The sequence below is a fragment of the Condylura cristata genome, unplaced genomic scaffold (assembly GCF_000260355.1).
Source record: "Condylura cristata isolate star-nosed mole 26May11 unplaced genomic scaffold, ConCri1.0 scaffold00005, whole genome shotgun sequence".
NCBI lineage: Eukaryota > Metazoa > Chordata > Mammalia > Eulipotyphla > Talpidae > Condylura > Condylura cristata.
The window spans coordinates 1,986,338-2,013,939 of NW_004567106.1; the positions used below are offsets into that span (position 1 = coordinate 1,986,338).

A 27,602-nucleotide genomic window follows, 5' to 3' on the forward strand; every position below is an offset into this window, starting at 1 on the left:
AGGCAGAGTGGGGAGCAGAAGAGGTGAATCTACTGAAATATACTTCTGAGCGGAGCGGTGGGTGAGACAAGAGAGGTCTGCCATACCATGTGGGCTAGCTCCCTGATTGGAGATCCAACTCATGTGAAAGTGGCTGCTGATAGCTTCCAAGTGCTATGATTTAACCCTATGCACCACCCGGGAGGGCCATAATAACCATTCTTAACCTAGGACCTCTCTAGCTTTAGTCCCTCCGCCAGTATAGATATACTTCTACCCATGCCAGGCACCCTCTCTCTTGGGATTCCAGCAGTTTCCATCAGAAGCTTTCCCTGAGTTCCTGTCTTTTCCCATCTCCGTTAGAACACCCTCTTCTCAGGCAGTGTCCAGTTCCTACTCCATGTGTTCGGCACATAGTGCACACCTGACTCAGTCTCTGCACCCTGGTGTCTAGACCAATGTTCTTTCTATAAACTTTTACACCTTCTATTAACGTGATAAAGAAAATTACAGTCTAGTATACGAAAAAGTAAATACACATATTATGTAGAATATATATTTTCATGTATTTATATGAACCTGCCATAAGGCATTAAGATATGCTGTGCACCAGGGTAGCATGTGAATGAGTAATGAGCTCATCAAAAATTAAGGGTACAATTAACCATTTCACATGCTGAAAACCTTACTAAAGCAGCAATGTCTAAGGGTTTCCTTTTTATTTTGTTGTGTAGGGCTGTCCTGAACAACGGGCTGGCTAGTTTTCTGTGTGGGGAGGTGAGAGAAAGAATTCTTCTGGGTTGCTTACTGTTTTAATTGCAAAGGTATCTATGATAGGAAAGCATGTTTTTAAACAGTGTTTCTTTCTACAATCTTGGATAAGATCCAGTGGACCTGTTTTAATCAGCTTGTCTCTTTAGTGTTTAGCACAGTAACTGTCATATCATAAATAAGCATTGAGTTAATAGTGGATAAATGAGTCAGCTCAGTGGGGACTGGAGGCAGATTTCCAAATGGATGATTGTGCCTGCTTGGCTAACTCCTTCCTTTCCTCCAGTTGTTCTTAAGATATGCTTGCATTTCTGTCATTGTCAGTTCCCACCCCCTGCTTTTCAAACTTACCACCCCACACACATAGACACACTGACCTGATCTAATTTTGACGGCTGAAGGGAGACTTCCATCACTGTCCATGCAGAGCCCTCCTTAGCAACATGATGGGCAGAAGACTTCCTAAGAAAATTGTGTTCAGGGACATGATTTGAACTGAGATTGAACCAGAATCAACTCTGGTATCTCATATCTTCAAAGGATTCCATTGAAAATGTGCTTGACTCTCCTTCAGGTATTAAAAATTGATGATCATTTGAATTCAGATATACTTAATAAATTAGTTATTTAAAAAAATAATTTTTTTATGCATACGGAACTGTGGTACAGGCCAGAGAGAGGTGCAGGGTGGTGAGAGAACTCATCAGAGACAGAATGGGGAGCAGAACAGGCAGAACAATGAACTACACTGCTGAGGGGAGCAGCGGATGGGTCAGGAGAGGTCTGCCTCACCATGTGGATCTTCTCTGGAGTGGGGATCAAACTTGCACGAAAGTTGCCGTGACCAGCTTAGCACTGCTGCGCTCCAACCCACTGCGCCATCGGGGGGTGGGGGGGCAAATTATGATACCTAAACTCATCAACAGTTTACAGCTTCAAAAGCTGACTGCAGTATTCAGAAACAGACCTCAGTGACCGGAAGGAGGTGTGGGCACTTTTATAGGGCAGTGAAGAGAGAGGCCACCAGCTTAGCCCTGCACTGAGGAGAGGACTGTCGCTCAGTCACACACTGCTGTAAGCTAAGTTACTACAATTTAAAGAAAGACAAGAAAAAGGAAAACAAAGGCAGATCTCATCTTTACTTCACCTTTATTTTTGTATTGCATTTTGAACTTTTTCACATTATGCTAGAACTTTAGGCTCTTTACAAAGAGCAATGCCTATAAATTCAGATTATGAAAAATACTGAGATCATAGAAATTAAGAAGTAATTAAAGGCTAACATTTGGTGTACTTCAAGATAATAGTACTCTTAATGTCTTACATGTCAAACAAGATAAATTTTTGGAATATAAAGACTTTAAAAAATGATTCTTGTTCTTAGAGCTAGTTCTTATCAGAACATTAAGCACCTTAAAATTAAAAATATGTGAGGTACTATTATAATTATAATTACGTTATTGTACCAATCCAACCTACCTTTCAGAGTTTTATAACAAAAGAATTATTTTGACAATAGCTATGCAGACATGCGTTGAAATTATTATTATACAGAGAAACTACCCATTAACCCTCTTTTTTCATCATGGCAGAAATCCAAGCCCACAGGGTGGGAGGATTGTGGTGTTCTGGGATGTGATTTGGCTTCTAAAGACCTTATATATCATAGCCGTGGATAGTAATGCTTTCCAGATACACTGGGTTTGGAGAAATGATCCATGCAGATGAGTGATTTGGCCTGAATGTTTCATCCTTGGAGAGGTCTCCTTTTCTGATCACCTGTCCTGGATGCTCTGGCCTGGCCCTTTTTCTCAGTCTGGAGCTGATGGGCAGGAGGCACAGGAATGAGACTTGTGCTGCTACCCCCTTGAGTGGGAGCAGTGATCAGAAAGTGTGGTGCCTACCGTGTTTGGTGGATCTGCTCATTGCAGAGTTGAATAAAAGATGGCCTTTTGGAGATTGATTTTCCAAATTTCTTCATTTCCTGATTACACAATTAAAATTATCTTGCCTCTCCAGATTCAGCATTTGTTTTCTTCTTGTTTCTAGAATGCATACTACTAAACTTACTTGTTGAAAACTTTGCATCTTTCTTTTTGGTGACTGAGCTCTTAATTCGTTTAAGAAGAGTTGATACATTTATTGTTAATGTAACTGAAGACAAATGTTGGTATTTAAAAAGAATAAGATAAAAATAAAAAGTACCCAATAACTTCTAGAAACAATATAAACAGAGCCCTAGCATGATCGGAGGGCTTGATGAAATTACATTTCTTTTTAAAAATCTCTATAGTATTTCATTACTAGCTCACTCATTCAGAAAAGAAACTCTGAATTCTTTTAAAAAAAAAGCCACTTTATTAAGCTGTAAAAGAACCTTCTTAAAAGACAATTACATCTATGTTTTAGTAAAATAGCTTAAAATCCAGAGAACAGAAGTGTAAGAAAAAGGGGACTTACTTTCACAGTTCTTGCAAGGAATTTAACACACTTTCAAGAATGAGTATGTTTTCTTTTTACCTAAGTAATGTAAATAACATTTATCAGTACAACTAATATTTATATTTTGCTTTAAAAAATTTCTTCTTAAGTACCCAAATTTTAGGTCATTTTAACATTAAGCCACTATGCTATTCTGGGGATATAAGTTCAAGTCAGTAATATTTATACTTCCTGGAAGAAGGGGTGCTCAGTTAGATAAGTTACATCCCCAAATATATACCTTTACACCAACATTTAGTTATTCTATAATTAAATGTAACAACAAAACCCCAAAATATAGACACTGAATTAACTGTGCTTGACTTCTTGACTTTTTCTTGAGCTTTTGAGGAATTTTAGCTTATATAAGTACACTAGAAAAATTGAAATATTTTCCCAAATCTCACACTATTTCTCACTGACTTACTCAAACTAATGTAAATACCTGTTTTAGTTTTCTTCTTGACTTTGCAAGGAGTTGCATTTTCTATACTTTTCCTCTCATTTCTAAAACTTGCAAAAGATGAGTAGAAAGATGGAAAAAATTGAACTCTTTTAAGGAATTCTTCTAGAGTTTTCCTTCAGGCAAAAACATTTCCATATCTCTCAAATCAGTCTTAACATAAATTAAATTTTAATTGATTCTAAATTATTTTCCTTCCTTTTCAGAAATAGCTCTGGACCACTAGATAAAGAGGTAGTAGTAGACTTATAAAACCAAGAAGCAACTTTAAAATTAAAATTTCTGAAAATCATTTACTTGTTTATATCCCATCTTATGTCAAAGTAGAAGGCTTTCTTATACTTCTTCACACATCTCTAGAAGTTTCATATGATTGAATTCTGTTTAACATGTCCATGGACTCAAGCTCATTTATGAACTAACCTGCTTGTAGAAATTTCACATTTACATTTAAAAAGTAACGGGCATTTCCAGGGTGATCATCTGAAAAGGAGATGTCTCTGTTTCATTTCCTTCCTGGGAAATGTGTAACTGTATCAAATAATGGCATGCTCATGGGTCATGGCACAGAAGAACGCAGCAAAGCCGTGACTCAGTACAGCTAGTATTCCCCAGCTGCAGCTACCAGACCACTGCAAGCCCAAGATGCTGTTCTATTCCCTGTGGTTTTCATCTATGAAATACACTACTATACTTATTTATTGTCCCTTACTTTCCTTTCTGTTAAAGAGTGAGTAATACATACGTTCATATGTGTGTGTGTACATCTGTGCATGTTTGGGTATGGAGAGAGTCATATTTACCTGGGCAGTATTCTAGTAAAGGTCAGACTTTTTGTGCTCTTCAGGTAGACTTCTAGGAGTAGAATTGCGAGATCATATGATAGATCCATTTTTAGTGTTTTGAAGAAAATCCACACAGCTTTCCATAGTGGCTGGACCAGTTAGAAATGAAACCTTCAGGCCCTCCCTGGTGGCGCAGTGGGTTAAAGCACACCACTGAAAATCTAAAGCTGCTTCCGCATGAGTTCGATTCCCACCTGCCCCGGAGGTGACCACATGGTGTGGCAGACCTCTCCTGACCCGCCCGCTGCTCCCCTCAGGTACTTCGTTGATCTGCCTGTTCTGTTCCCCACTCTGTCTCTGGTGAAGCCTCTCACCGCCCCTGAGCTTCTGGCCTGCACCCCAGTTCTGTATGCACAAATAAATAAATCTTAAAAAAAAAAAAGAAAAAGAAACAAAACCTGCACCCCTGTGTTTATTTAGCATTATATACAATAGTTAAGATATGGAAAGAACACAGATGCCCACAAATAGAGGGATAGATTAAGACTGTGTGTTATATATACAATGGAATACTACTCAGTAATCAAAAATTATAAATGTTGCTTGTGACGACATGGATGCAACAGAAAGGAACTATGCTATGTGAAATAAGTCAAAAGGAAAAAGATACACAAAAGATTATTTCATTTGTATGTGGAATATAGATAAACCAAACAAAGGGTCTGATAAAGGACACATCTTGTATGCTGACCATAGGCCTGAGGCATACAGTGGAAGGGGAGGAAGAGGGAGTCAAAACAAAGGAGAAATGAGCACAAGGGCCTGTGGTGATAGATCACAGATGCTGTGGTGGTGAGATAAATACAATGGCTACATCTGAGGGGAGAAATTTAAACCTGACTAACAATCAACAAATTAAGATGCAAGAAAAACAAAATAAATAAATATCATAAATTTTGCTTTCACATGCTTGTGTTACGAAAAAGCTGGCAACATGCTTCGAGAAACCTAGTTGAAATGTTCTGTTTTGTTTGAGAGACAGTAGGTACTGGCAGAAATGCTGGTGTGTAAGTTACATACATGGGGAGCCATAGGGAAATCATAGTGAGGGTAGAGTCTGAAGTTCTACAATTCCTGCTTTCAGCTGTTTTTAGGGGTGATTAGCAATATTTTCATTGCAACAGTGGGCAGAATTTACCTTCTTGATGTTAAAGAACTGGCAAGTTTAAAGAGTGTATTAGCAATATTTTCATTGCAACAGTGGGCAGAATTTACCTTCTTGATGTTAAAGAACTGGCTAGTTTAAAGAGTGTATAGGCTTAAAACAGCAAGGTATTTGTTGCTTAGCACAGTTCCATTAGTAGGAGTTGAGAGGGGCTGTGCAAAGCTTACACACTCCTTCTGGCCATGCTGTAGCTTCCCTCGATGGATGGAGGATGCTTCTGCATCTCGAGAATTGTGCTTTCTGTGTGAGGATTGGTGGGGAATCTGGCTGAAGGAGAGGGAGATAGAAAGACAGAAATAAGCATGCTTCCAAGTTCTAAGACTGCTTGAATAGCAGCGTTCTTTGCAGAGCTCTGTCTTTTTGGGATTGATAGGCCGCATGCATGCATTTCATCTGAAGGGTTAGGAATTAGGCTGAGGAAAAACTGCCTGCTCTAGACTTACAGCAAAATAATGAAGCCAGAAGAAAAGACCCTGATTAGCTCAGTGGATTCTACTGTGGACTTCCATTTTGCTGCTCGTGTAAAAAATTCTTCGCTTTCCCATTTTCCTGAAGGTCTTTCTGCTACACTGTGGTTGATGCTAAGTGCTCAGCTTCTTTCCCAAAGAGAATCCTTTCAAAGGAGAAGCATCACAGACTCTCTACTACCAGGCCTTCATGCTGATTGCCTCCACCTCTTTGTGATCCCCAAAGCACCATGAGCAGGGAAGAGACTAGTACAGAGGCTTGGCTCAATTTGCCACACACATGATCACTATTGTGAAATATCAATTTTGTTGGTTTGCTTACAAGTACTAGAGTTGTTTTATTTGTTTCACCAGCAGACAGTTTCTTGTGCCAAAACACTTATAATCGCAATTGGAAAACCAAAGAAACACATTCTTTTGGAAGTTCGGGGATAGACCTCAGCCTTCCTGGCATCCCTGTCCTGCTCATGCAGACAGGGCACTTCCAGAGTGGGCCACTGAGAGAGTTGGCATACAACACTGTAATTTACACCATCTATCTCTTTCTGGTGCTTGAGCCTCTGGCAAATTGCATGTCTTTGTGTTGGATTAGTTTGGAATTTAATCATGGATTATTTTCCCTCCAATTAAATTATTTATATATTTGATTAACTGCTAGGAAGTCAGATTTCAATGAAACCACAAATAAACACATGCCCATTGAATTGCAGGCTGGCTTCTCTTGGGATCAGCCTGTCTGTTGAGTGTTTAGAATTCACTGTGTATTACTCTTCTTAGTTACCTAGGATTTTGATGAGCAAAGAAAGTATGCTTTTTGCACCCTAGAAATATGATACAGGGGGGGGCATCTGTCTGGCCTGATTCTCTCCCCTCATTTTTAATTCAGGCTCCTGATTTGTATTGCACGCTGCAGCCTTTCTTTGCTCTGTCACTGAAACATACCTCCTTTCAATTTCACTTCTTAGGCTTGTGAACGAACTTGACATAGAAAGCCAAGGGCTCTGTTAGCCCAAGAAGGAAACTTTGAAGTCTCTTGGTTCAGGGATGAGCAAACTCATCACCTACAAATCTGGCTCACTGCTTATTTGAATGCACAGCTGTGGACGGTTTTTACAGCTTTCAACAATTTTTAAAAAGTTAGACTATTTCATGACCCATGAAAATGTCAGTGTCTACAGATAAACAGCTACCTCTCTTCATTTACACATTGTCTGTGGCAGTGTCAGTCTTGAAACAAGAATTGGATAGCTGCAATGGAGACTTAACCCACAAAGCCTAAAATATTTTCTATCTAAATTTTTATGGAAAGTTTACCAAAACACCTGATCTGGTTCATCACCCTAATTTTAGACATATTGAAAAGCCCAGCTAGGTGAACTGACCTGTCCACGGGTACCCCACTTATCACATGTTGTCCGAGATGCCTCCTAATGCCCCTCCCCTCCCCTTTATACACCCCCTACTGTTCACTCTGTCATAAAAGTTGACCCTAAATGAACTTTCCATGAGCACTTCTGCAGAGGTTAAGCAAGTCCTTAAAGAAAAATAAAATAAATATTTAGGCCACGGTAACATAGGAAAGTTATGATTCCTCAGAATTTTAATTTTCACTTGAAATCTAGCTCCTAGAAATATTTTTTTTTTTTTTAAAGATTTATTTATTTTTGCATACAGAACTGGGATACAGGCCAGAGACTCAGGGGCAGTGAGAGGCTTCACCAGAGACAGAGTGGGGATCAGAACAGGCAGATCGATGAAGTACACTGCTGAGGGGAGCAGCGGGCTGGTCAGGAGAGCTCTGCCACACCATGTGGTCACCTCCGGGGCAGGCGGGAATCGAACTCATGAGGAAGCGGCTTTAGATTCTCAGTGCTGTGCTTTAACCTGCTGCGCCACCAGGGAGGGCCCACTCCTAGAAATATTTTAAGCACAAAATATGCATTGAATCACCTAAAAAGGCTGAAAGAGATCACTCTATTTTCTTTATGATAATTGATAGTGATCCTGAGTTCAACGTTTGGACCTAAAGGCAAGCAAAGTCTAGCTGGTCTTCCAGCCAAAACCATACAGTCTCATTTCAAGAAAAATAACTTGTGGCCTCAATCCAAGTTTGCACTCAAGAAAAGTTTTCACATATTACAAAAGCATATTAGAGAGAACTCAGGTCTCTCTAGACACGTGTAGGAGGCAGAATGGGAAAATTCCTAGGATACTGAACCTTTCAGAAATAGAGATGATTCTCACTATCTAGACAGGTTCCCCCACCCCAGCTGTAGGCAACACTGGGTGTGATGCTTGCTGATGAGCACAGGAATCCTGGCACTTGAATATTCAGACGTATTTCCAGAGGCCAAGGTTGATGAAGCTTAGCAAGGTATAAATATGAAATCATTCCGATTTTGCCAGTCACTGCTCTCCTCAGTTCTTCGTAGTCTTCCCTTCCACGCTAACGGTGATCTCACAGCCTCTGTAGGCAATTCCCAGTCACAGGCGGTCCCTACAAGCCTATCCAATTTAAACCTCAAACCCAGATCACTGGCAGTCTTCCCTCCCAACCAGCCAGGCACATGATCTGAAGAACCTAGGAGACTGTTTGCTCCTCCCCTGCGTCCCACCTGAAAGAGGAGACAGATTGCTTCCCTCTCCAGGAGTCTGGCTTCTCCAGTGTGTGGGAGGAGAGATGAGGCAAGAATCAAGACACCTAATTCACTGGCCACTGTCAAGGCCTCCCTGTTTAGTCATCCCCTTGCCCTAAGTAATGCCAGTTAGCGTCGCCACCCTCCTCCTCTCGGCAGGTGTCCAAGTCCCAGCTCTCTCATGGGGTGTATGTGTGTGAGTTCTGCCTGAGAGTGTAGCCCACAGCTCGCTGCTGCACACTGCACATAGGTAGGCCAAGCTCAGCTATTTCACTGGTCCATTTCAGGCCCGTGAGAATTCATACCTTAACTGCTCTAAGCTGGAGCAGTGCTAGGAGCCTCCTGTGTCTGCTGGCCCGTTGTCCCCACCACATGTGTTCCTCTAAGACACCAGGTTTTGGCCCTTCCCCACGTGCTTCTGTCTCATCGTCTGCAATGTTGTTCCTTTCTCCCCAACCCTCATGCCTAGCTGCACATCTGGCTGGCCCATGTCAGTCACTCTCCAGGTCTACTTTAAATCCTACTTCATTGGAGAAGCTGACCCTGCTTTGAGACTCCCTGTTGTTTTTGTAAAACCCTCTTTCCCTTTATAACACTGGTCACTACTGTAATTGTGTGGTAATTTAAATCATTATCCATTTCTCTCCAGTGAACTGTAATTTCCTTAGAGCAGGAATCAGCTCTGATTCCCCAGCAGAGGCCCACTACATCCTGTGAATACACAATGTAAAAAAGCCACAGTCAGTGCACTCCTCTGGCTCCACCCAGAAAAGCAGCGCTCCTCAATGGATAACTTTCAAACCCCTTTGAGTTCCTGGCAGTATAGTATTTTAAAGTATAAAATGTCTTATCTAAAATCTTCATGTAATCGTAAGTAGTTGAAAACAATATTCACCAAGGACCTGCTACATCCCAGGGGAACTTGTCAGTTGCTATGAAAGGAAAAGGGAAGATGTAGATCCCAGATTAAGGGAGGCGGCTGAGGCCACATTCTAATTCAGTTTTCCAGTTTGATCTTTTCCTCCCTTTTTCTTTTATGTATATTAATCCCAGGACTCAAGTTTTATTTCCAATAACTAGAAAACCTTCCAAGTTTTAAACTGAGAAAAATTTCTGATGCTGAAGCAAGATCAGTTTTTAATGAGTGGTTTTGTATGATCATTTCCTGTTTCCCTGGAAAGAATTCCTAGAACACCACTGTGTTATGTGGATTTTAAAGTTAAAGATTTGACTCTGTCCCCTGTGCAACCCAGGTATTCTCCCACATAGGTCTGTGCACCAGTATAACTTTTTAAGAACACTCACAGTTGGCTTTTTCATAGGAAACCCATGTCTGTTTGCCTTGGGGTTGCTGTCTGTGTGAACCTGAGTGATTCTCTGTGATTTCCTTATGTCCTGACTTCTGAAAGGATTCCTGTGAGCTGTGACCTAGTATTGGGATCTCTTTTGTTTATTCTGCTTTCTGACAACTGTTCAAGGGTAGGACAGTGAATAGTAATTGCTTTGCTCTGCTCTCATCCACTTTTAATCTCCAGACAGAAGCAAACTTCATTTTCCCCTAGCGTCGTTGGCCCCCTAGTGGACGAAGTGGGAAAAACAGGCTTTGAGGGCCCCAGATCTCACTCAGGAGCCAGGCCCATGCGGGAGACTGAAGGTTCTGACTCTGTGTGCAGCACACTGAGTCAAAGGGCATCTTCCTGTGATTTCTCAGAGTTTTTAGTGGTGTATTTATGTGTATGTTTAAGAAAGTAGTCTGAACACCCTGACATTAAGGCAAATAAAACGGGTAGCCAGAGAATAAAACCAACAGTATCAAACTGGGACACACATTTCTATAAAAATCTGTAATGTAATGGGATTCAACTTACTACAGTCAACTTAAATTTGGTCCAAATGAAGAACTACATTTTCATCTGGTGCTATCGTCGGTTTCTATGTCTCCCAATTACAGGATACTGGATCTATGAATCCAGGAAACTATGTGAAAGGGATTCTCTGAACTAAACAATTTCAGAACATTTGTCTTCATTTTAAAAAGCAAATTCATAAAATTATGGCACTGGACAGAAACTTAGAAATGAATTAATTCACTCCTATTTCCCTCACATGAAGAGAGCGAAGACTGAGAGACTTCTACAGTCTTTGCTGTAGTTATTTCTCTCAGATTCATTCAAGAATTAATACCACTGATCGGAACTAAGGTTTAGTTAGCAATACTGCGTTGGCTACTGCTCCTTATTACAGAATTGTGTGTGTGCGTGTGTTCCTGCAATCTGAGCCAGGGTGGGAATCCACAGACCTAGAACACTGCTATGGGGGGTGGGAAGGAGTATCAGCCTTTATTTGACAGGTGAAATGCAATAGAGGCCCAGAAAGGAAAATCATCACTCTTTGGAGGCCCTGTACAGTCCTTTCTCTGGGGTGCCAGGCTTCCACCGAAGATCGTCACTTCTGCTAATTAGGAAGTATACAAACATGATAAGTACACAACTGTACTTGTGAGACATCCTAACTTGAGCAAAGTACATTATATTACAGGAAAGCTATCACATGATCTTTCAGGCTTCGGTTGGGGCATTTTTTACATTCCCTTCTGTTACCTTCAGAAATGAGTGATGCATTTGCATTTTATTTCACTTTCTTTTTGCAAACCTCAGCATATAAATAATGATCATATTCATGGAGAGAAGAAGGAGTTCGTGTGCCGGTGGCTGGATTGCTCAAGGGAGCAGAAGCCCTTCAAAGCCCAGTACATGCTGGTGGTGCACATGCGGAGACACACGGGAGAGAAGCCGCACAAATGCACTGTGAGTACTCTGTGGGCAGCCACAGCAGGCAAGACAGAGGCGTAGCCGGGTTTGCCTGGGGCCTTCTGCCAGGGAGGCTGACTGGGTAGGTGGAGAGCTGTCTGCCTGATGCCGAGGGAGGTGGGGGTGGGATTCTGCAGTGGAGGGAAAGCTTCTGCTGTAAGGCCACCAACCTCTGGAGAAAGAACGGGAGATGCTCGCCCTGGGGGAGATGGCAGAATTCTAGACCTACTTTCACCAGGCCGCCACCGTCACAGGTGCTTGTTGGGCATGTTTGAGATGTAGCTAGAGCCATCAAGGAATTGGTTTTTTAAGTAATTTAATTTGAAATAATTGCAGTTTAGACGTTAAGAGCCTCAACGTGGCTGGCAGTGGCGTTTCAGAATGGCAAGTGGGCAGGCTGGCCTGCTGCCTGGCCACTGTGCCCGCCGGGCATCATTCTTGCCAGAGAACTAGGAGGCCAGAGGGAAGGTCCAGTGTTGACTTGAAAAGCTTGAGTTTTCAAAAGATAAGACTTTCGAGTTTTAGGACTCTCAGGCTTTTCTGTGCTCTCCTAGCCTGTCTCCGAGGACCTGTGGGGCTGGGACTCCTTCAAAGCTAAGCCTTCTTTCGCTAAGGTGTCCACCAGGCGCCCTGGGCTCTGCTCAACCCTGGTACTTTACATATTAAAGGCCTTTTACAAACATGATCAAATTCCGTGCCTTTGTATGGACACAAAGCCATATTAATGAACTTTGTGCTGAATCTGAAATCAGTGGGAATTTGAGGAGATCAATGAGCAGATAATGAAATCCATTGTCCACATTGAGTGGTCTATTAAAAAAAAAACACTCAAGACTGACTAGCATTGAGAGTGCTTTCTCTGGAACAGCACTGAGCCCCATCTGAATCCCAGTAAATGCAGAGTTTAGCGGACTTTTGTTCCTCGGTTTTGAAAAGCTACTGACCCTCGAAACATCAGCCTTTTATCAACTTGGAGGGAGTGTTAGGCATGAGCTGTCAATTGTGTGAAGTAATCCAGATTTACCTGCTGTCCTCAGTTTGAAGGTTGCACAAAGGCCTACTCGAGACTAGAAAACTTGAAAACGCACTTGAGATCTCACACTGGAGAGAAACCGTACGTCTGTGAGCATGAAGGGTGCAACAAGGCATTCTCCAACGCCTCCGACCGTGCCAAGCACCAAAACAGAACACATTCCAATGAGGTGAGCCTCCCCCAGGCCAGACACAATGGATCAGAGCTCACGGGAGGATACGCAGCCCTGACGGGGCTTGTGCATGGAGAGGTGGGCCAGGCCCCTTGCGGTTCCTCTGACCTCTTCCACTGCAGGTCGTTTGTAGCGTCAGAGGCAGGGCTGGAAACTTGACCCTGTTGGAAAGGTAGTGCACATGAAGAAGGGACATTTTTTTTAAGTATTTATTTATGCTTGCAGAACTGGGGTACAGGCCAGAGGTGTGGTGGGTGAGAGGACTCACCAGAGACAGAGTGGGGAGCAGAACAGGCAGGCTGACAAAGTGCCCTGCTGAGGATAGCAGCGGGCAGATCAGAAGAGGTCTGCCACGCCATATGGGTCAGCTCCCTGGCTGGGTATTGAACTCCTGCTGCAGTAGCTTCAGAGAGCTTCAGAGTGTAGTGCTTTGGGGAGAGCCCAAAGAAGGGACTTCTTCAGTCCCCTGGCCAGTAAGTTTCGCATTGTTCAGAACTGCCACCTACTGGTCAAACAGGACTTGCATTTATGTCAGAGTTCCACCCACTAGCTCTGCCTGGAATGCCCTGGGTCCCTGCAAAGGATGACCCGGTAAGCACTGCTGCTCCAGTCAGAAGCGTCGTGTTGACAGCTGCAGACAGCTTACTGCTTAGACATACTTTTATTTGCTTTCTCCAGGTGGTATCTTCAGATACATTATATAATAGATAATATTGAAAAGCATTGCCCAGTCTAGGCTAGCTGTGATTTCCAGACATTCCAACTCCAAAAGATCTCGGAAGCTGTTCTCAGAACCCAGAGTGGTCTCTAGTCCCTTACTTAAAAATAATATGCTGAACAAAGCTTTCACAGTATAGTAGGTAGCTTCTGTTGTGTTGTGATTATTTTAAGCAATTACCCCCCTCAAATTCTAGAGAAATAGAACAATGAAAATGATTTCTGATTCATTGTTTAGAGTGCACAAGAGAACTAGAAGTTTTTTTTTGTTTGTTTGCTTTGTTTTTGTTTTTTAATCAGTAGTATTTTATTTTGCTGAGAAGCCTCTTTTTATTTAAGTACCATTGATTTATGGTACCATTGATAACACTGTATGTTGTCTAGGGGTACAGGTTTACACTTCTTCAAATGTATGATAACACTCCACACCCTTCACCAAATTACCAATAATCCTCCACCACCATCTCTTATACCCTCTCCACCTGTTTTCCCCACCCCCTGCCCCTCAGCAACTTACATTCTGCATTTGTACTTTGTTTCTTTATTTTCAAATACATTTTGCTTTCATTTTAATGCATGTCTGCCAGGAAACCTCCAACTTCTCCTTGAAGGTATAACTCAAGCTCACACTCCTCTGGAAAGCCTGCTTTTGAATGAATTAAGAAACTTACGGAAGGGCTCCCCGCCATTTGGACAGAAATAGGATAGCAAGCCGGAATGTGTTAACATGAGCTGTTGTCCCACAAACATGCTGTCAGTTTGCCTGCAGTGTGTCAGAGAAGCAGCATTTGACCTTGGCTTGGCTGTTATCTGACTTTCTCAAGTGCCAGTCAAGTCTAGTTCTGATCTTCCAGTTAGAGAGTTGGGGAGGACTTAGAAAATTTCTAGTTATTTGGAATCTTTTATTATTGAGCAACTGCTTGAGGAGATTTTATGAAAGATGCTGAATCTCCCTTTTTTATGTAACAAGTGCTTTTACTGTGTGCAGCACTTGACAGTGTGATGTGATATAGTTGTTTTGTACATTTTAGGAAATTGGAATAGGGCAATTCGTAGACACAGCGAAATAGGTTAGTGATGTAAGAGGCATCAGGGAGTGGGAATAGGGTGACTTTCCCCACTGAGAAACTTACTTAAATTATTAACATCTATCTTAATCACTAAATAAGATTTTGTCCATAAACATGTAAATATTTTTTTCTTTACTCTATGTACAAGGCCTTGGCTTTGCATTTAAATGATAGGCAGTTGCAGATATACTAAAACTAGCTTTGTTCAGGCAATCTAGATTTGTTTAATCAGACTAGCCTACATAAGTCCAGGTGTTTTCTCTCTTATTTACATCTTCATTCACTAAGCAAATGTTTGTAGCTACTTGGGTGTCAGACATTTTGCTGTTTTAGGTGCAGAAAATAATATGATAGAACAAAACAAGGAGTAATTTCTCGTGGGAGCAGCCCAGATGATCCTCCTCCCTGACCCTCAAAACTCCACCCGAGCCGTAGCTGTGGCTTCTTATGGGACTCCCTACTCCAGACCACACAGTCCCTGTTCCTCCCAGTACTATGCTAAGCAAGTTTCCATAAGCTGTGGTCAGGTTGTATCTCCTTTTCCAGAAAGTTCCAGTGACTCCCTGCTTTCCTAGAGGAAATTCCTTAGGCTTGTTCTATCACCTGATCCAAACCTGCTCTTCTAGTCTTTACTTCTTGCTGTGGTCAACCTGAAAGGAACATTCTGGATAGCCTGTGCTTTGAGTTATTCCACATGCATGAAGTGGCCTCACTTTGCGCAGGACACTTCTTTTTGGCATTCTTCTTGCCCTCATTTTTATCCCACAGAAGCTTACTTACCCTTCTTTCTAAACCCAGCTATACTATTTATTGTCTTCTAATCAAAGTTGTGTTTATTAAGCACTTAACTGTGTGCAGCATATCATTGTGAGTACCTCATGTACCTCATCTTATTTAACCCCTGCCCTGACCTATGATCTGGGATCTGGGAATTAGATAAGAAACTTAATAACAGCTGCCTCCATGGTCATTCAGCTGAAAAATGATTCCTATCTGTCCACTTCCTTCTGAAATACTTGCTTGAGCTTTGAATTGTAGGTAATCACATGTTGTTATGTGTTTTTCCTAGTACATTTTATAGTCCTTGAGATCAAACTCAGTTTTTTAAAATATCAAATTCAGAGTCTAGCATATAGTGGGGACCACTGACCGTTTATCTGGTAATTTGAAAATTTTATCTAAATAAATACTACAAACTCAAGCAGAAAAATTATCAGTTGTTTTCACAAAGTACCTTTCAGGTCAGTGAGAATCACCAAACAAATGATCAGGTTCAAAATTGGATATCCAGAAAAAGTGGCTGATTCAGCAAGTCTGACAGCATGCATCTTCACCTATAACCGTATGTCATTTTAGTATGGATCATAACAAAATTTGGGGGCCCAGTTATATGATCGGGTGACTAAGTTTTGTTATAAGGCCTACATCCTGAACGTGTATTCTTTTTTTTTTTTTTTTAAGATTTATTTATTTATTCATATGGAACTGGGGTACAGGCCAGAGTTGTGGATGGTGAGAGGATTCACCAGAGACAGAGAAGGGAACAGAACCGGCAGAGTGACAAAGTACACTGCTGAGGGGAGCAGTGGGTGGGTCAGGAGAGGTCTGCCACGCCATGTGGTCTCCTCCGGGGCAGGCGGGAATCGAACTCATGCGGAAGTGGCTTTAGCTTCTCAGTGCTGTGCTTTAGCCCACTGCGCCACCAGGGAGGGCCCTGAACGTGTATTCTTAAGAGGATTTGTAGGTGGATAATATATAGCAGGTCCTCAAATATTGTGATTAATTGTGCTCTGTTTCCTTATAATGTTGCTGAGTCAGACTTTGTTATTTAAAGTCCTGCTTTCATTATACATGTTGTTTCACCTAAAGTTCCAAGAGCCTGACAAACGTGTGAAATGGAGTCTATCTGTACATGTTCACACATGAGGGCATGTGACTGGGCTGCTATCTGGGAAAGTGGGCTCAGGTGAACTGTGGTAGACTCATCCAGGACCACACAATATACATATGCACACTTACTGGCCTGACTTTGTGTTCCTTCCACCTCCCACCCTGCACACCTCCTCCTTACATCCCAGGCTGCGTGCTGATGGAACAGCCTGTCAGAGCAGTGCAGTGAGCAAGCGAACACTCCAGGGTAATAGCACTAATCAGCAGAGCCATTCTTCTGGCCCTAATGCACAGAATAGGATTCAATGTGCTCATTGCAGTCCATATATATATATATATATACTTGCAAATCACAGGAGCTCCTGAATAGTAGTCATTTATAGTTAATGGGGAATGAATTCCTCCCAAAATAATCTCACATTTGGAGGTGAAGTCTCTCAGGATAATATTTAAATCTCTGCTTAAATACATTAAAATACGTCATAGCTTTAGGCTTTAGGTAGTGCTGTTTTGTTTTTGTACTTTTAGTGAAAAAACATCTTTGAGACACATGTAGTCTATCAGATAGGTCATGTCTTGTGACATAATGTCAGTAATACCTTTTATGACTATTGCTTCCCTACCAGTTCATCTTTTGGTATATTGGTTATATAAGTATATACTCATAAAAGCATCCATAACTATATTTATTTCAAGCCATATAAAAAACAAAGTCACAATTCTGATGGCTGTCTGTGATTTGAGTCAATATTTAGCTGTAAGTGTCTGTGTAACTTTTTATGACTCTCTGTAGGGCTGGTCACCGATCCACATAGACATGAAACTAGCATGAAATAATTGATAGCATCCAGGAGTAGAGCCCTCCCAGAAGCCTGTGCGGCACACCATCCCCAGACCTTTCTAGTTTGCAAGTGATGAACAATCTAACAGTGCTTGATGGCTTTGAAGGTCAGGAAGGTTCCGAGTACCTTCAACCCTGGACATCATGATCATAATGCTATGCACTCTAGTGAATCTAACCCAGAGCCTGTTGGCAATTTAAAAAAAAAAAAAAATTGCCCATTTGAAAATCTCATTGTCAAAGGTGTAGAGGAATACTACATTGAGAACTATTGAGAACTAGGTCAGCCATAAGAAATTTCTTCACATAAGCTCTCCTGAAAGGTGTAAAGTAGTTTCTGATTAGCTGGTATGTGTCTTTTCAGCCTTCTTAGATCATCATTGTCACTTCCTTCATCACCATCATTATACTCATCAAATATTTATTGAGCACCTGTAGTGCAACCATAGTTCTCCTCACTCCCAAAGTAAATGTTTCTAAGAATATGAAGGCAATTTACATTTTCTGAGATACTCCAAGCTCCAAAATAATCATCTATGAAAGCTAGATTTTAAGGATCCTGTACAAGGTTTAAATTGCCTTTGTTAAATCTGTACCTAGACATACTTAGACATCTCAGACTTTCTGAAAGTACCTTGGAAGAGTTAGACTATAATGAGCAGTCACAAAGCACTATTGGACAGGGCCGTAATCAGTTTCATCACACTCTGTTGTTTCCCTCTCGTGGTGCTGAACAGAAACCATACGTGTGCAAGATCCCAGGCTGCACCAAACGCTACACGGACCCAAGCTCCCTCCGGAAACACGTAAAGACAGTGCATGGTCCAGAGGCTCACGTCACCAAGAAGCAGCGTGGGGACATACATCCTCGGCCCCCACCACCTCGGGATTCTGGCAGCCATTCACAGTCCAGATCCCCTGGCCGGCAGACTCAGGGAGCCCTTGGTGAGCAGAAGGACCTCAGCAAGACTACCTCAAAGCGCGAGGAATGCCTTCAGGTGAAAGCGGTCAAGGCAGAGAAACCCATGGTATGTCATTCGCTTTCCTTCTGATCTACCCAGAGACATCGCAGCTTAATTAGGAGGGCTTGGTAGGGTATTTCAGGGCAGTAGACTGTCCCGCCCTCGCTGCCAGCTGTAAGGAGGCCATGAGCTCTCTGATCTTCGTGCTATATAGGATAGCCCAGTTCAGAAGCACTTCAGAGCTTCCTAACTGTCTTTTAAAATTGGTCTGCAGCCGTCCTTCCTTGTAGAAAGACATGGCTGCATTTTCAGCAGCCCTGACTTAAAAATCATTTCTATCTTCTTTGCCCTGATGCAGCCAAGATAAATCAGCCCAGTCTGTACTTTGGGGATTTACAGTTCAGTGGGACAGGCAGACCACCAAAAAGCAAGTACTTGCATCTCAATGTAAAGGATTCAAAATGCATTCAGAAGAGGAAGGAACCAAATCACTGGGAGGGTGCTGAGCAGGAGGGGCAGGTAGTTACTTCCACACTCAGGGTTCAGAAAAGGGAAGGAGCAGGTTCTGGCCTGGCCATGCAGGAACCAAGGGTTAGGGGGACATGCAGTGGTAAATGGAGGCGAAGACAAAAAGCATTGTGCTTTTACTCGCGATGGAGAATGACTCACATGCTGATCTTTTTGGAAAAGGCAACTTCAGTGTCAGCCTATTGATTGGCTTGATAGATTGGAAATTGTTTCTACAATTTCCTGACCCATGGAGAGCAAGGAAGCAATTTGAAAGACATCATAGGTGAAAATCTTTTTGGTTGAGCCACATACAAAGGATATGTGGATCATGTTATTGTTCAAACTTCAGTTGGTGATCTTGCTTTATGTATGTGCTATTACAAAACATGTAAAAATTTCCGAAGAACCAGAAAAATGCAAGAGTAGCTGGGAGGAGCATCCATAAATTCGTATTTGGCTATAAGATGATGGTGTCAGTTCTGCAGGACATGCTGGGTTCTAGTCTATTATTCTTCAGACTCTGGAGAAAATGTACTAGGTAGAGTCACATGTCCCTATGCATGGACAAGATCAGGCAGTTTTATACTGAGTTTAAGGAAGCAATTAAAATTCATCAAGTCCAGCAGTTGGATATACATCCTGTAAATTCCTGAATGAATTTCATGACTGATCCGCAGTATATAAGGGTAGAAAATATTGTACATAAAATTCAAGCATTGAAGACATGGGAAGCTACATTTTAATGAATTGCTGTGTTTGTCTTTGAACTATGAAGTGTCCACATTGATCTAACAAAAAATAATGCAAATAAGCTATCATTTTTTGAAGTGGGTGACTGTACTTTGCCTTCAAAAAACACCTTGGTAAAAAGTTGAAATATGTGTTAGGACTGGTTAAAATTAACCATTTCATAAACTGTGCTTTACATACTTTTTGTAGGAGCCCATTTCTGTTTCCTAAACTGAGTTCTACCTGTATAAATTTGTCCAGAATATCCAACAGTTTACTCTCAAGTATTGAATGAAAACAGAAAGATGACTGTGGGCACCTAGAATATGTCATTCAAAGATCATAATTTATATCATAGGACAACCTAAGAACCTTGTATCCTTATGTATATCCCTAGTACAAGGAAACTTGTCATTTTCTCTCTAGCTACCAATGATTTAAATAGAAACTTGGTAGAAATTAAGAATGATTAATGATTTGGCTCAGTGACATTGGAGATACCTAACATGAATTATTTTATAAAATAATGACATCATGGAAACATAGAGCTGGAAGAAATCATACAGATTTTACTGGTGAGGAAACTGAAGCTCAATAACCCATCAGTCCTCAGTAAATCATTGTTTGTATATGTATACACATAAATATAGGTAGGTATCGTCATAGATGTTTGCTAATGCATGTGACATTACATTTCTTATATTCTTTTTTAAAAAAAATCGTGTTTGATTTGATCATCATGCTATAAATTAAATTTTCTTCTTTTTTTCTTATTAATCCAATATCTCTTCTGTATAATGCTCCTAAATGTCTTGTTCTCACTTCCTAAGGACAGTGGGTAATAAGGTGAGGGAATTATGGTTTCTCTGTTCCTTTTATTTTGCTTTCATTTTAACATTTAACTTTTATTCATCTTTTCTTTAGTTTTTGTGCTGTGTGCTATCTTTGGTCGTGAACATTACTGAGCTATGTTTTAAACATAGAAGCAACGTGTTTTGAACATTCAGCATGTGGAAATGTGAAGTTAGATGGTAAAATCCATTGTTCTCTATGTCTAGGTTTTCATAATAAGACACTCTGGGGCTGACCAAGCAGATGTTCTCAAAGACTAACTATTTAATTATCATACTGACTATTGTGTGGTATCTTTAGGACAGCCACAACACCTTCTTTGAGGAAGACCTAGATACATTTTTTGTTAGTAATCTGACTTGTATTGAAGCAGTTTTCTAATTTTAAGTGCATTTGGCTTCCTTTGTGGCCTGTGGAAGAGTGAGTCTGCTTGTACTTGTGAACATACACACACACTTAGTTTGTCTCTCCCTCTCCCTCCCTCTACCTCTGTCTCATGTGTATGTGTGTGTGCATGCACACACACACACACAAACACACACACACACTGATCCGGCAACCCAAAAGTAAAAGCTATCCAGAAGACTTTTGGATTCTCCAATAGTCTGAAGAAGAAGCAGAGAATGTGCTGAAACAAAAAATTTAAGCAAGGCCTTGTAACTCATGATCAAATTTGTGTACCAAATTTTGCTCTGCTTGGTTGCCCAGGAGGAATTTAGTGTATCATGTGGCACTCACATAGAAAGTGTTCATTTGCTTGGATGTCTATATACTGTTGGTCTAGAAAAAGTTCCACAGTTTCTACAAATATGACCAGTGTCCAGAAGCCCTTCCTGAAAGAACAGGGCATTGCACATCTGTGAGCTGGTGCGTGGCTTTGTCCCTCCCTGGACAATCTGCCCTTTTCACTGGTTTCCCCATGGAATTTTTCACTTTGGGCTATCACTGGACCAATCTAAACATCACTTTTCTTATCTTTATCAACCAGGGAGAGTGAATTTTAGGTAGAGCCGCTTTAGGTTGTAGGCACCTCTCACTGCAGCCATGTTCCTGCCCTGGGGGCACTGTAACTTTCCCAACATTGGGATGACAAGCTTTCCAGGCCCCACTTCAGGAACCCCAGGGAGGGGTCTTTTTGTAATTTACAGCCAGTGGGCTAGATTAAGTTTTTATCAGGCTGTGGGATTGCCTTACACAGCCCATTTGGTTGGAGTTGGGGAAAGACTGCCTCGCAGTGACGTTCTAGCTGCACATTCGGGCAGCAGTAAGATCCTCGCCCAGACTCAGGTGGCTGTGTCCTAAAGCTTTTCTCCCCCCTCTGAGGATAGCAGGAGTTCAGTGGTTGAACTTTTTACCTCTGTACCCACTCTTTATCCCTGCTTGAGATCCTGCAAAGCAGGAAAATATAAAAGGAAGAGGAGAGGTTATAAGCACACAAGGAACCAGCCCTGAACATCTCAGAGGGCGTTTTATTCAGTAGGTGGTACAGTGGGTTTACGGAGGAACATCCCTGATTGTTTTAGCCCAACAAACCCATCCCACAGACTGAAGCCACTGAGAACACTTATAATCGCTAGTGCTCTCTGAGCCATCATTTACTATTATCCAGGTCTTTTTATACTTTATGTGCTCTCAGGACTTCACATGGAATTCCCATAATAACCTCTAAGATAAATAAATTGGCTCCATTTTATAGGTAAGGAAACTGAAGTTTAGAATGGCTGAATAATTTGCCCAAAGAGTAAAGTCATGGAAACGAAACTGGAACTAAGGAAGCTTGCAGTGTTGGTGTTTGGGGCAGGACACCATGGCTGGTCTCATGCCAGTTTTACCACAATGAGTACTTCCTGTTGTCCATCACACTCCTCCCCGACCTCCATGTGCACATCTGCCTGGTGACCCATCAGTCATTGTCATCTGAGAGGACACCTCCATTCACCAGAATGTAGTTCTTCTCATTCACACCACTGAGAGTTATGATTTGCATGCTCTTTCATTTTTGGCTAGGTTGTCTTTTTCCTCACTGGTAACATTTCTTTCCCTTTGACCCCCAACAGACATCTCAGCCAAGCCCTGGTGGTCAGTCTTCATGCAGCAGCCAACAGTCCCCCATCAGCAACTATTCCAACAGTGGGCTCGAGCTTCCTCTGACTGATGGAGGTGGTGTAGGAGACCTCAGTGCCATTGATGAAACCCCGATCATGGATTCAACCATTTCCACCGCAACCACGGCGCTTGCTTTGCAAGCCAGGAGAAACCCGGCAGGGACCAAGTGGATGGAGCATGTCAAACTAGAAAGGCTCAAACAAGTGAATGGAATGCTTCCTCGACTGAACCCTATTCTACCCCCCAAAGCCCCTGCCGTCTCTCCTCTCATAGGAAATGGTAAGTTCTGTGATCGATAACATGTCCCTTCAGAATCATCTGCTTTCATGCAGCCAGAACAGTGTGAAAAATCAGGCCTTGGTTTTTATCTTTGCAGCTTTCTCCACTAGTCCTAAAATTATGTTATAAGCACACATTGTAACACTCTCTTTCCAGAGTTCATATTTAAAAAGTAGGTAGGAGCAGAATAATAGTGAAACAAAAAGTAAGACTACATGCATGATTCAGATGCTGATGGTGAAATCATGACAAAAATCCCAGCAGCAGAAGCATCTGTGGCCACTACCTGCCTCTGGCTTCCACAGTCAACAAGCAGGAGCTTGGTAGCCATCTTGACTGATGTTTGTCTTGTTCAAAGAAAGACAAGCACTTTTCCATCGCCAGATCCAAGTCAGTTCATGCTTCTGAGGTCACACTGAATATCTGGAGCACTTCTAAGGGTATACCTTAGAAACCCCAACTTTGTAGAATGTTCCTGAATGTGGATATGAAACTCCTTCAATGCCTTTGACCTGTTCAATTGCCTGTAACTTGAGCCCTGTGTATGTTCCTTCTTTTCCCATCTACCATTCCTGTGAAGAAGCTTAACTTGGTCAGGAAGTTGTTAGAGTTCTGTCTCAGCCAAAGGTATGCAAACACCCAGGTAGGCATGGGCCTTGCTACTGCTCTTGTAAATAAAGTTTTATTGGCAGCAGCCCCTCCCACTTCTCTATGACTGTGGCATTTGGCCACTGCACCACAAAGATGGTTGTGGGTCATTGAGGCAGGAATCATCCAACCTAGGGAAGCCTAAAATAGTTGCTGCCTGGCCTGTTATAATTGCCACCACTAGCTAGCTGTAAGTCATCCTGAAATGAATCCATCTCTCTCATTCTTTGTCCTCAGGCACACAGCCCAGTAATAGCTGCAGTTTGGGTGGGCCCATGACCCTCCTCCCGAACAGAAGCGACCTTTCTGGGGTGGACATCACCATGGTGAACATGCTCAACAGGAGGGACAGCAGCACTAGCACCATCAGCTCGGCTTACCTGAGCAGCCGCCGCTCCTCAGGCATTTCGCCTTGTTTCTCCAGCCGGAGGTCCAGCGAAGCCTCCCAGGCCGAGGGGCGGCCCCAGAACGTGAGTGTAGCCGACTCCTACGACCCCATCTCCACCGACGCCTCGCGCCGGTCCAGCGAGGTCAGCCAGTGCGATGGTCTGCCCAGCCTGCTTAGCCTCACGCCGGCCCAGCAGTACCGCCTGAAAGCCAAGTATGCAGCTGCCACTGGCGGGCCTCCACCCACCCCACTGCCCAACATGGAGAGGATGAGCCTGAGGACCCGGATGGCCTTACTCGGAGACGCCCGGGAGGCCACAGGGACGCTGCCTCCTGTGCACCCTCCCCGCAGATGTAGCGATGGGGGTGCCCACAGCTATGGCCGGCGCCCGCTGCTGCCCCAGGATGCGCTGGGCAATGGTGTGAGAAGAGCCAGCGACCCGGTGAGGACAGTGTCAGAGAGTCTCTCCCTGCCCAGGGTGCCGAGGTTCAGCAGCCTTAACAGCTTCGGCCCTCCGGGCTTGCCTTCATCCCTGGACAAGCGTAACTTAGTACTTCAGAATTATACTCGGCCAGAGGGTGGTCCATTCCGCCACTTCCACTCATCTCCCTGTCCCCCCAGCATTACTGAGAATGTCACCCTGGAGTCCCTGAGCATGGACTCTGATGTGAACCTGAACGATGAGGATTTCTTGCCCGATGATGTGGTGCAGTATTTAAATTCCCAGAACCTAGTAGGATATGAGCAACACTTCCAGAGTGCCATGTCTGATGACAGCAAAGTGCCCCATGGGCCTGACTTGGGGAGTGGCCATGGTGACCTTGACCCATCTGGGCTGCCAGATAACCATGCCAGCCAGCAGTACCGTGGGCTGGAGCAGCCCAGCACCGAAGCCAACAAAAGTGACCTGCCCATTCAGTGGAACGAGGTCAGCTCAGGCAGTGCAGACCTGTCCTCCTCTAAGCTGAAATGTGGCCAGCGGGGCCCACCACAGCAGGCTCGAGCCTTTGGGTTATACAACAGCATGGGCATGCACCCACAGAGTTCCTTGAGGAATGGGACTGGCCCAGCTGGGGGTTATCAGACCCTTGGGGAGCATGGCAGCTCTTACAGTGGTCCAGAACACTTGGTGAGCCAAACTGGCAGCACTGCCCCCAACGGAACCGCTTTCCATGAACAGCCCTATAAGACCCAGCAGTATGGGAGCTACCTCAATAGACAGCCAGGGCTCCCCGGCTCACTCGATGGTGCCTGCAGTGCTGGGATCCAAGTGTCAAAGCTGAAAAGCACCACCATGCAAGGAAACAGGAGCCAGCCAGACTTTGGCCTGCTGGTGGCACCAAATGAGTCCACTGGCAGCACAGTAAGCGGCATGCTGACCCAAGACCCGGTGGGGCAGAGGTGTTTGGCTCTTCAGCTGCAGAGCGACAGCATGCATCACCAGGGGGCAGGCCGCCCAGGTCAGCAGATGCTAGGGCAGGTTAGTGCTACCTCACACATCAACGTCTGTCCAGGGCCAGAGAGCGGCCTTCCAGGGCCTCCCAGCATCAGCAGCCAGCCATCCAGCTTGGCAGTTATCAGGGGCTACCAACCGTGTGCCGGCTATGGGGGCAGCAGGCGCCAGGCTGTGCCAAGGGGTGGTCTTACTCTGCAGCAAGGACAGCTCAGTGACACAAGTCAGACCTGCAGGGTGAATGGCATCAAGACGGAGATGCAAGGGCAGCCCCATCCGCTCTGTTCCAATGTGCAGAGTTACTCTGGTCAGTTCTATGACCAAACCATGGGCTTCAGTCAGCAGGACGTGAAAGCTGGCTCGTTCTCCATTTCCGAAGCTAGCTGCCTGCTGCAAGGGACCAGTGCCGAGAACTCTGAGTTACTTTCCCCAGGTGCTAACCAGGTGACAAGCACAGTCGACAGCCTCGACAGCCATGACCTAGAAGGGGTGCAGATTGATTTTGATGCGATCATAGATGACGGGGACCACGCCAGCCTGATGTCAGAAGCCCTGAGCCCTAGCATCATTCAAAACCTTTCCCATAGCTCCTCCCGCCTCACCACCCCGCGAGCGGCGCTCCCGTTGCCAGTGCTCTCTGTCAGCACCACCAACATGGCCATCGGGGACATGAGTTCTTTGCTGACCTCCCTCGCGGAAGAAAGTAAATTCCTTGCAGTTATGCAATAGGTTTTAGGAAGAAAGGACTGCCAACAGACGTGAAACTTTAGGAGTTTAAAAGATTAAATTGACTTTTTTTTTTTTTTTTTGCTGGTTTATGTTTTTAGTTCTGTATGTATTTTAGTATTCTCATCTCACCTAACTGGGATGTGTTTCAAGTATATTCCTTTTATGGAAAAGGACTCTGCAAAACCCTAAAGTGTTCTAGGGAGAAACTGTCTTTCATTTCAGTTTTCAATCAGTATTGTTACACGAACCACCCTTTTTTTTTTTTAAACTGTAAGCCCACTCTTCCCTCCCCCTTTAGTAAACCAGTGTAAATGTGTACTGTGCATGTTCTTTCTTTTTTGAAGGAGAGGGGAAACTCAAGAATCGGCATGTTTCTCTGTTACTCAAAGGAGGCAGGAGTTACTGTGCTTACGACCAACAGGTTACACTTCCAGCTTTTCAAACTTTCCTTTGTGTGCGCTCAACATTTGTTTTGTTTTGTTGAACTCCCACATTGGGCACAAGAATCCGAATATAGAGAGAGAGTTTGACTCTTGTGAGTGAACTGTAGTGTAGGGAACAGACTGTCGGCACGGTTCCCAGCCCTAATTCAGATCAGGACATACTTTCCACAGTTGCAAACAGTGGAAACCTCGGGCTCTTGCAAATGAAAATGTTTAAAAATTTTTCTGTCCCATATGCTTTGGGTGGTACGACTATATGGTCAGTTCTCAGTTATCTAGATTGCCACCTCTCCATCTAATGTGAGCGCTCAGTGCTGCTGGGGAGAGGGGAAGGCACTTGGTAACACTCACATTGCTACTTTCATCTGTTCTGGTAAGAAGTTAGTAGATTATAGATCAAAGCTATTGGGTAGAATTAGTTTGGGGAATATTTGTGGGTTTTCTGTATTTGTTGATTAGTTTCATCTCTTTCTCCATTATCATCGATAACTGAGAATTGATTATTTATAGTTCTAAGTATATAGGTATTTAAATAACCCACAGCCGGCCATGTCATTAGCCTGGATTAATTCCACTAGGGTAAACGAGTACGTCTGTTCTAAGCATCCTATTCTAAGGGACTTACGAAACTCAGTTTGAAAAGGAAAAGCTCACATACGATGACCTTTGAAGTAAATTTCTTCACCCATCTTCAGTGTTTGAGAGCACAAGTGAGGATGCTTAGAAGCTGTGTTGATGCCTTTTTTATTTTCACCTCCTATCTGTTAAAGTTGAATTCACTGAAGAATTAAATGTTTGATACAGTTAGTCCCTAATGTGGACTAATATCTGTAATTTTGTTTTGGATTAAAACATTTAAAGATTTAAAAATATAGGCCCTTCTCATGTGCAGTTGATACACATAAAAGACATACTATGTGTGCACAGAGTACATGGATTATCCAGCATTTTACTTCTAAAAACATGTAAACTATTAAAATAAAATATTAACATCTCAAACTACTTGCTGTATTCTGTCCCCTTAACCCTGGAGTTGGAGTTATCCAAAGTGATTCATGATCAATCGTGTGAATTTTCTCCCTTGTTCCTATTTTAATAGTATTAGACAAAATCTGTAAATTAAAGTATTAGAAAATAGATTGTTAGGACTAGCCCTTTTTTCT

At 43.0% G+C, this 27,602-nt stretch overlaps 1 protein-coding gene across 2 annotated transcripts in view; it reads left to right on the forward strand.

Moving 5' to 3' along the window:
* The window catches only part of GLI3 (GLI family zinc finger 3), a 262,659-nt gene extending 236,403 nt beyond the window's left edge, over positions 1–26,256 (forward strand). Inside the window, exons 10-14 of one of the 2 annotated variants that reach the window (XM_004676650.1) lie at positions 11,465–11,614; positions 12,655–12,819; positions 18,078–18,368; positions 22,451–22,778; positions 23,664–26,031. In XM_004676650.1, the coding sequence (XP_004676707.1) occupies positions 11,465–11,614; positions 12,655–12,819; positions 18,078–18,368; positions 22,451–22,778; positions 23,664–25,996 (3,267 nt within the window). In that variant the 3' untranslated portion in view covers positions 25,997–26,031. Of the gene's footprint in view, positions 1–11,464; positions 11,615–12,654; positions 12,820–18,077; positions 18,369–22,450; positions 22,779–23,663 lie in introns of both variants that reach the window. The other variant, XM_004676651.1, reaches the window with a different exon arrangement.
* The last annotated feature ends 1,346 nt before the right edge of the window (positions 26,257–27,602 follow it).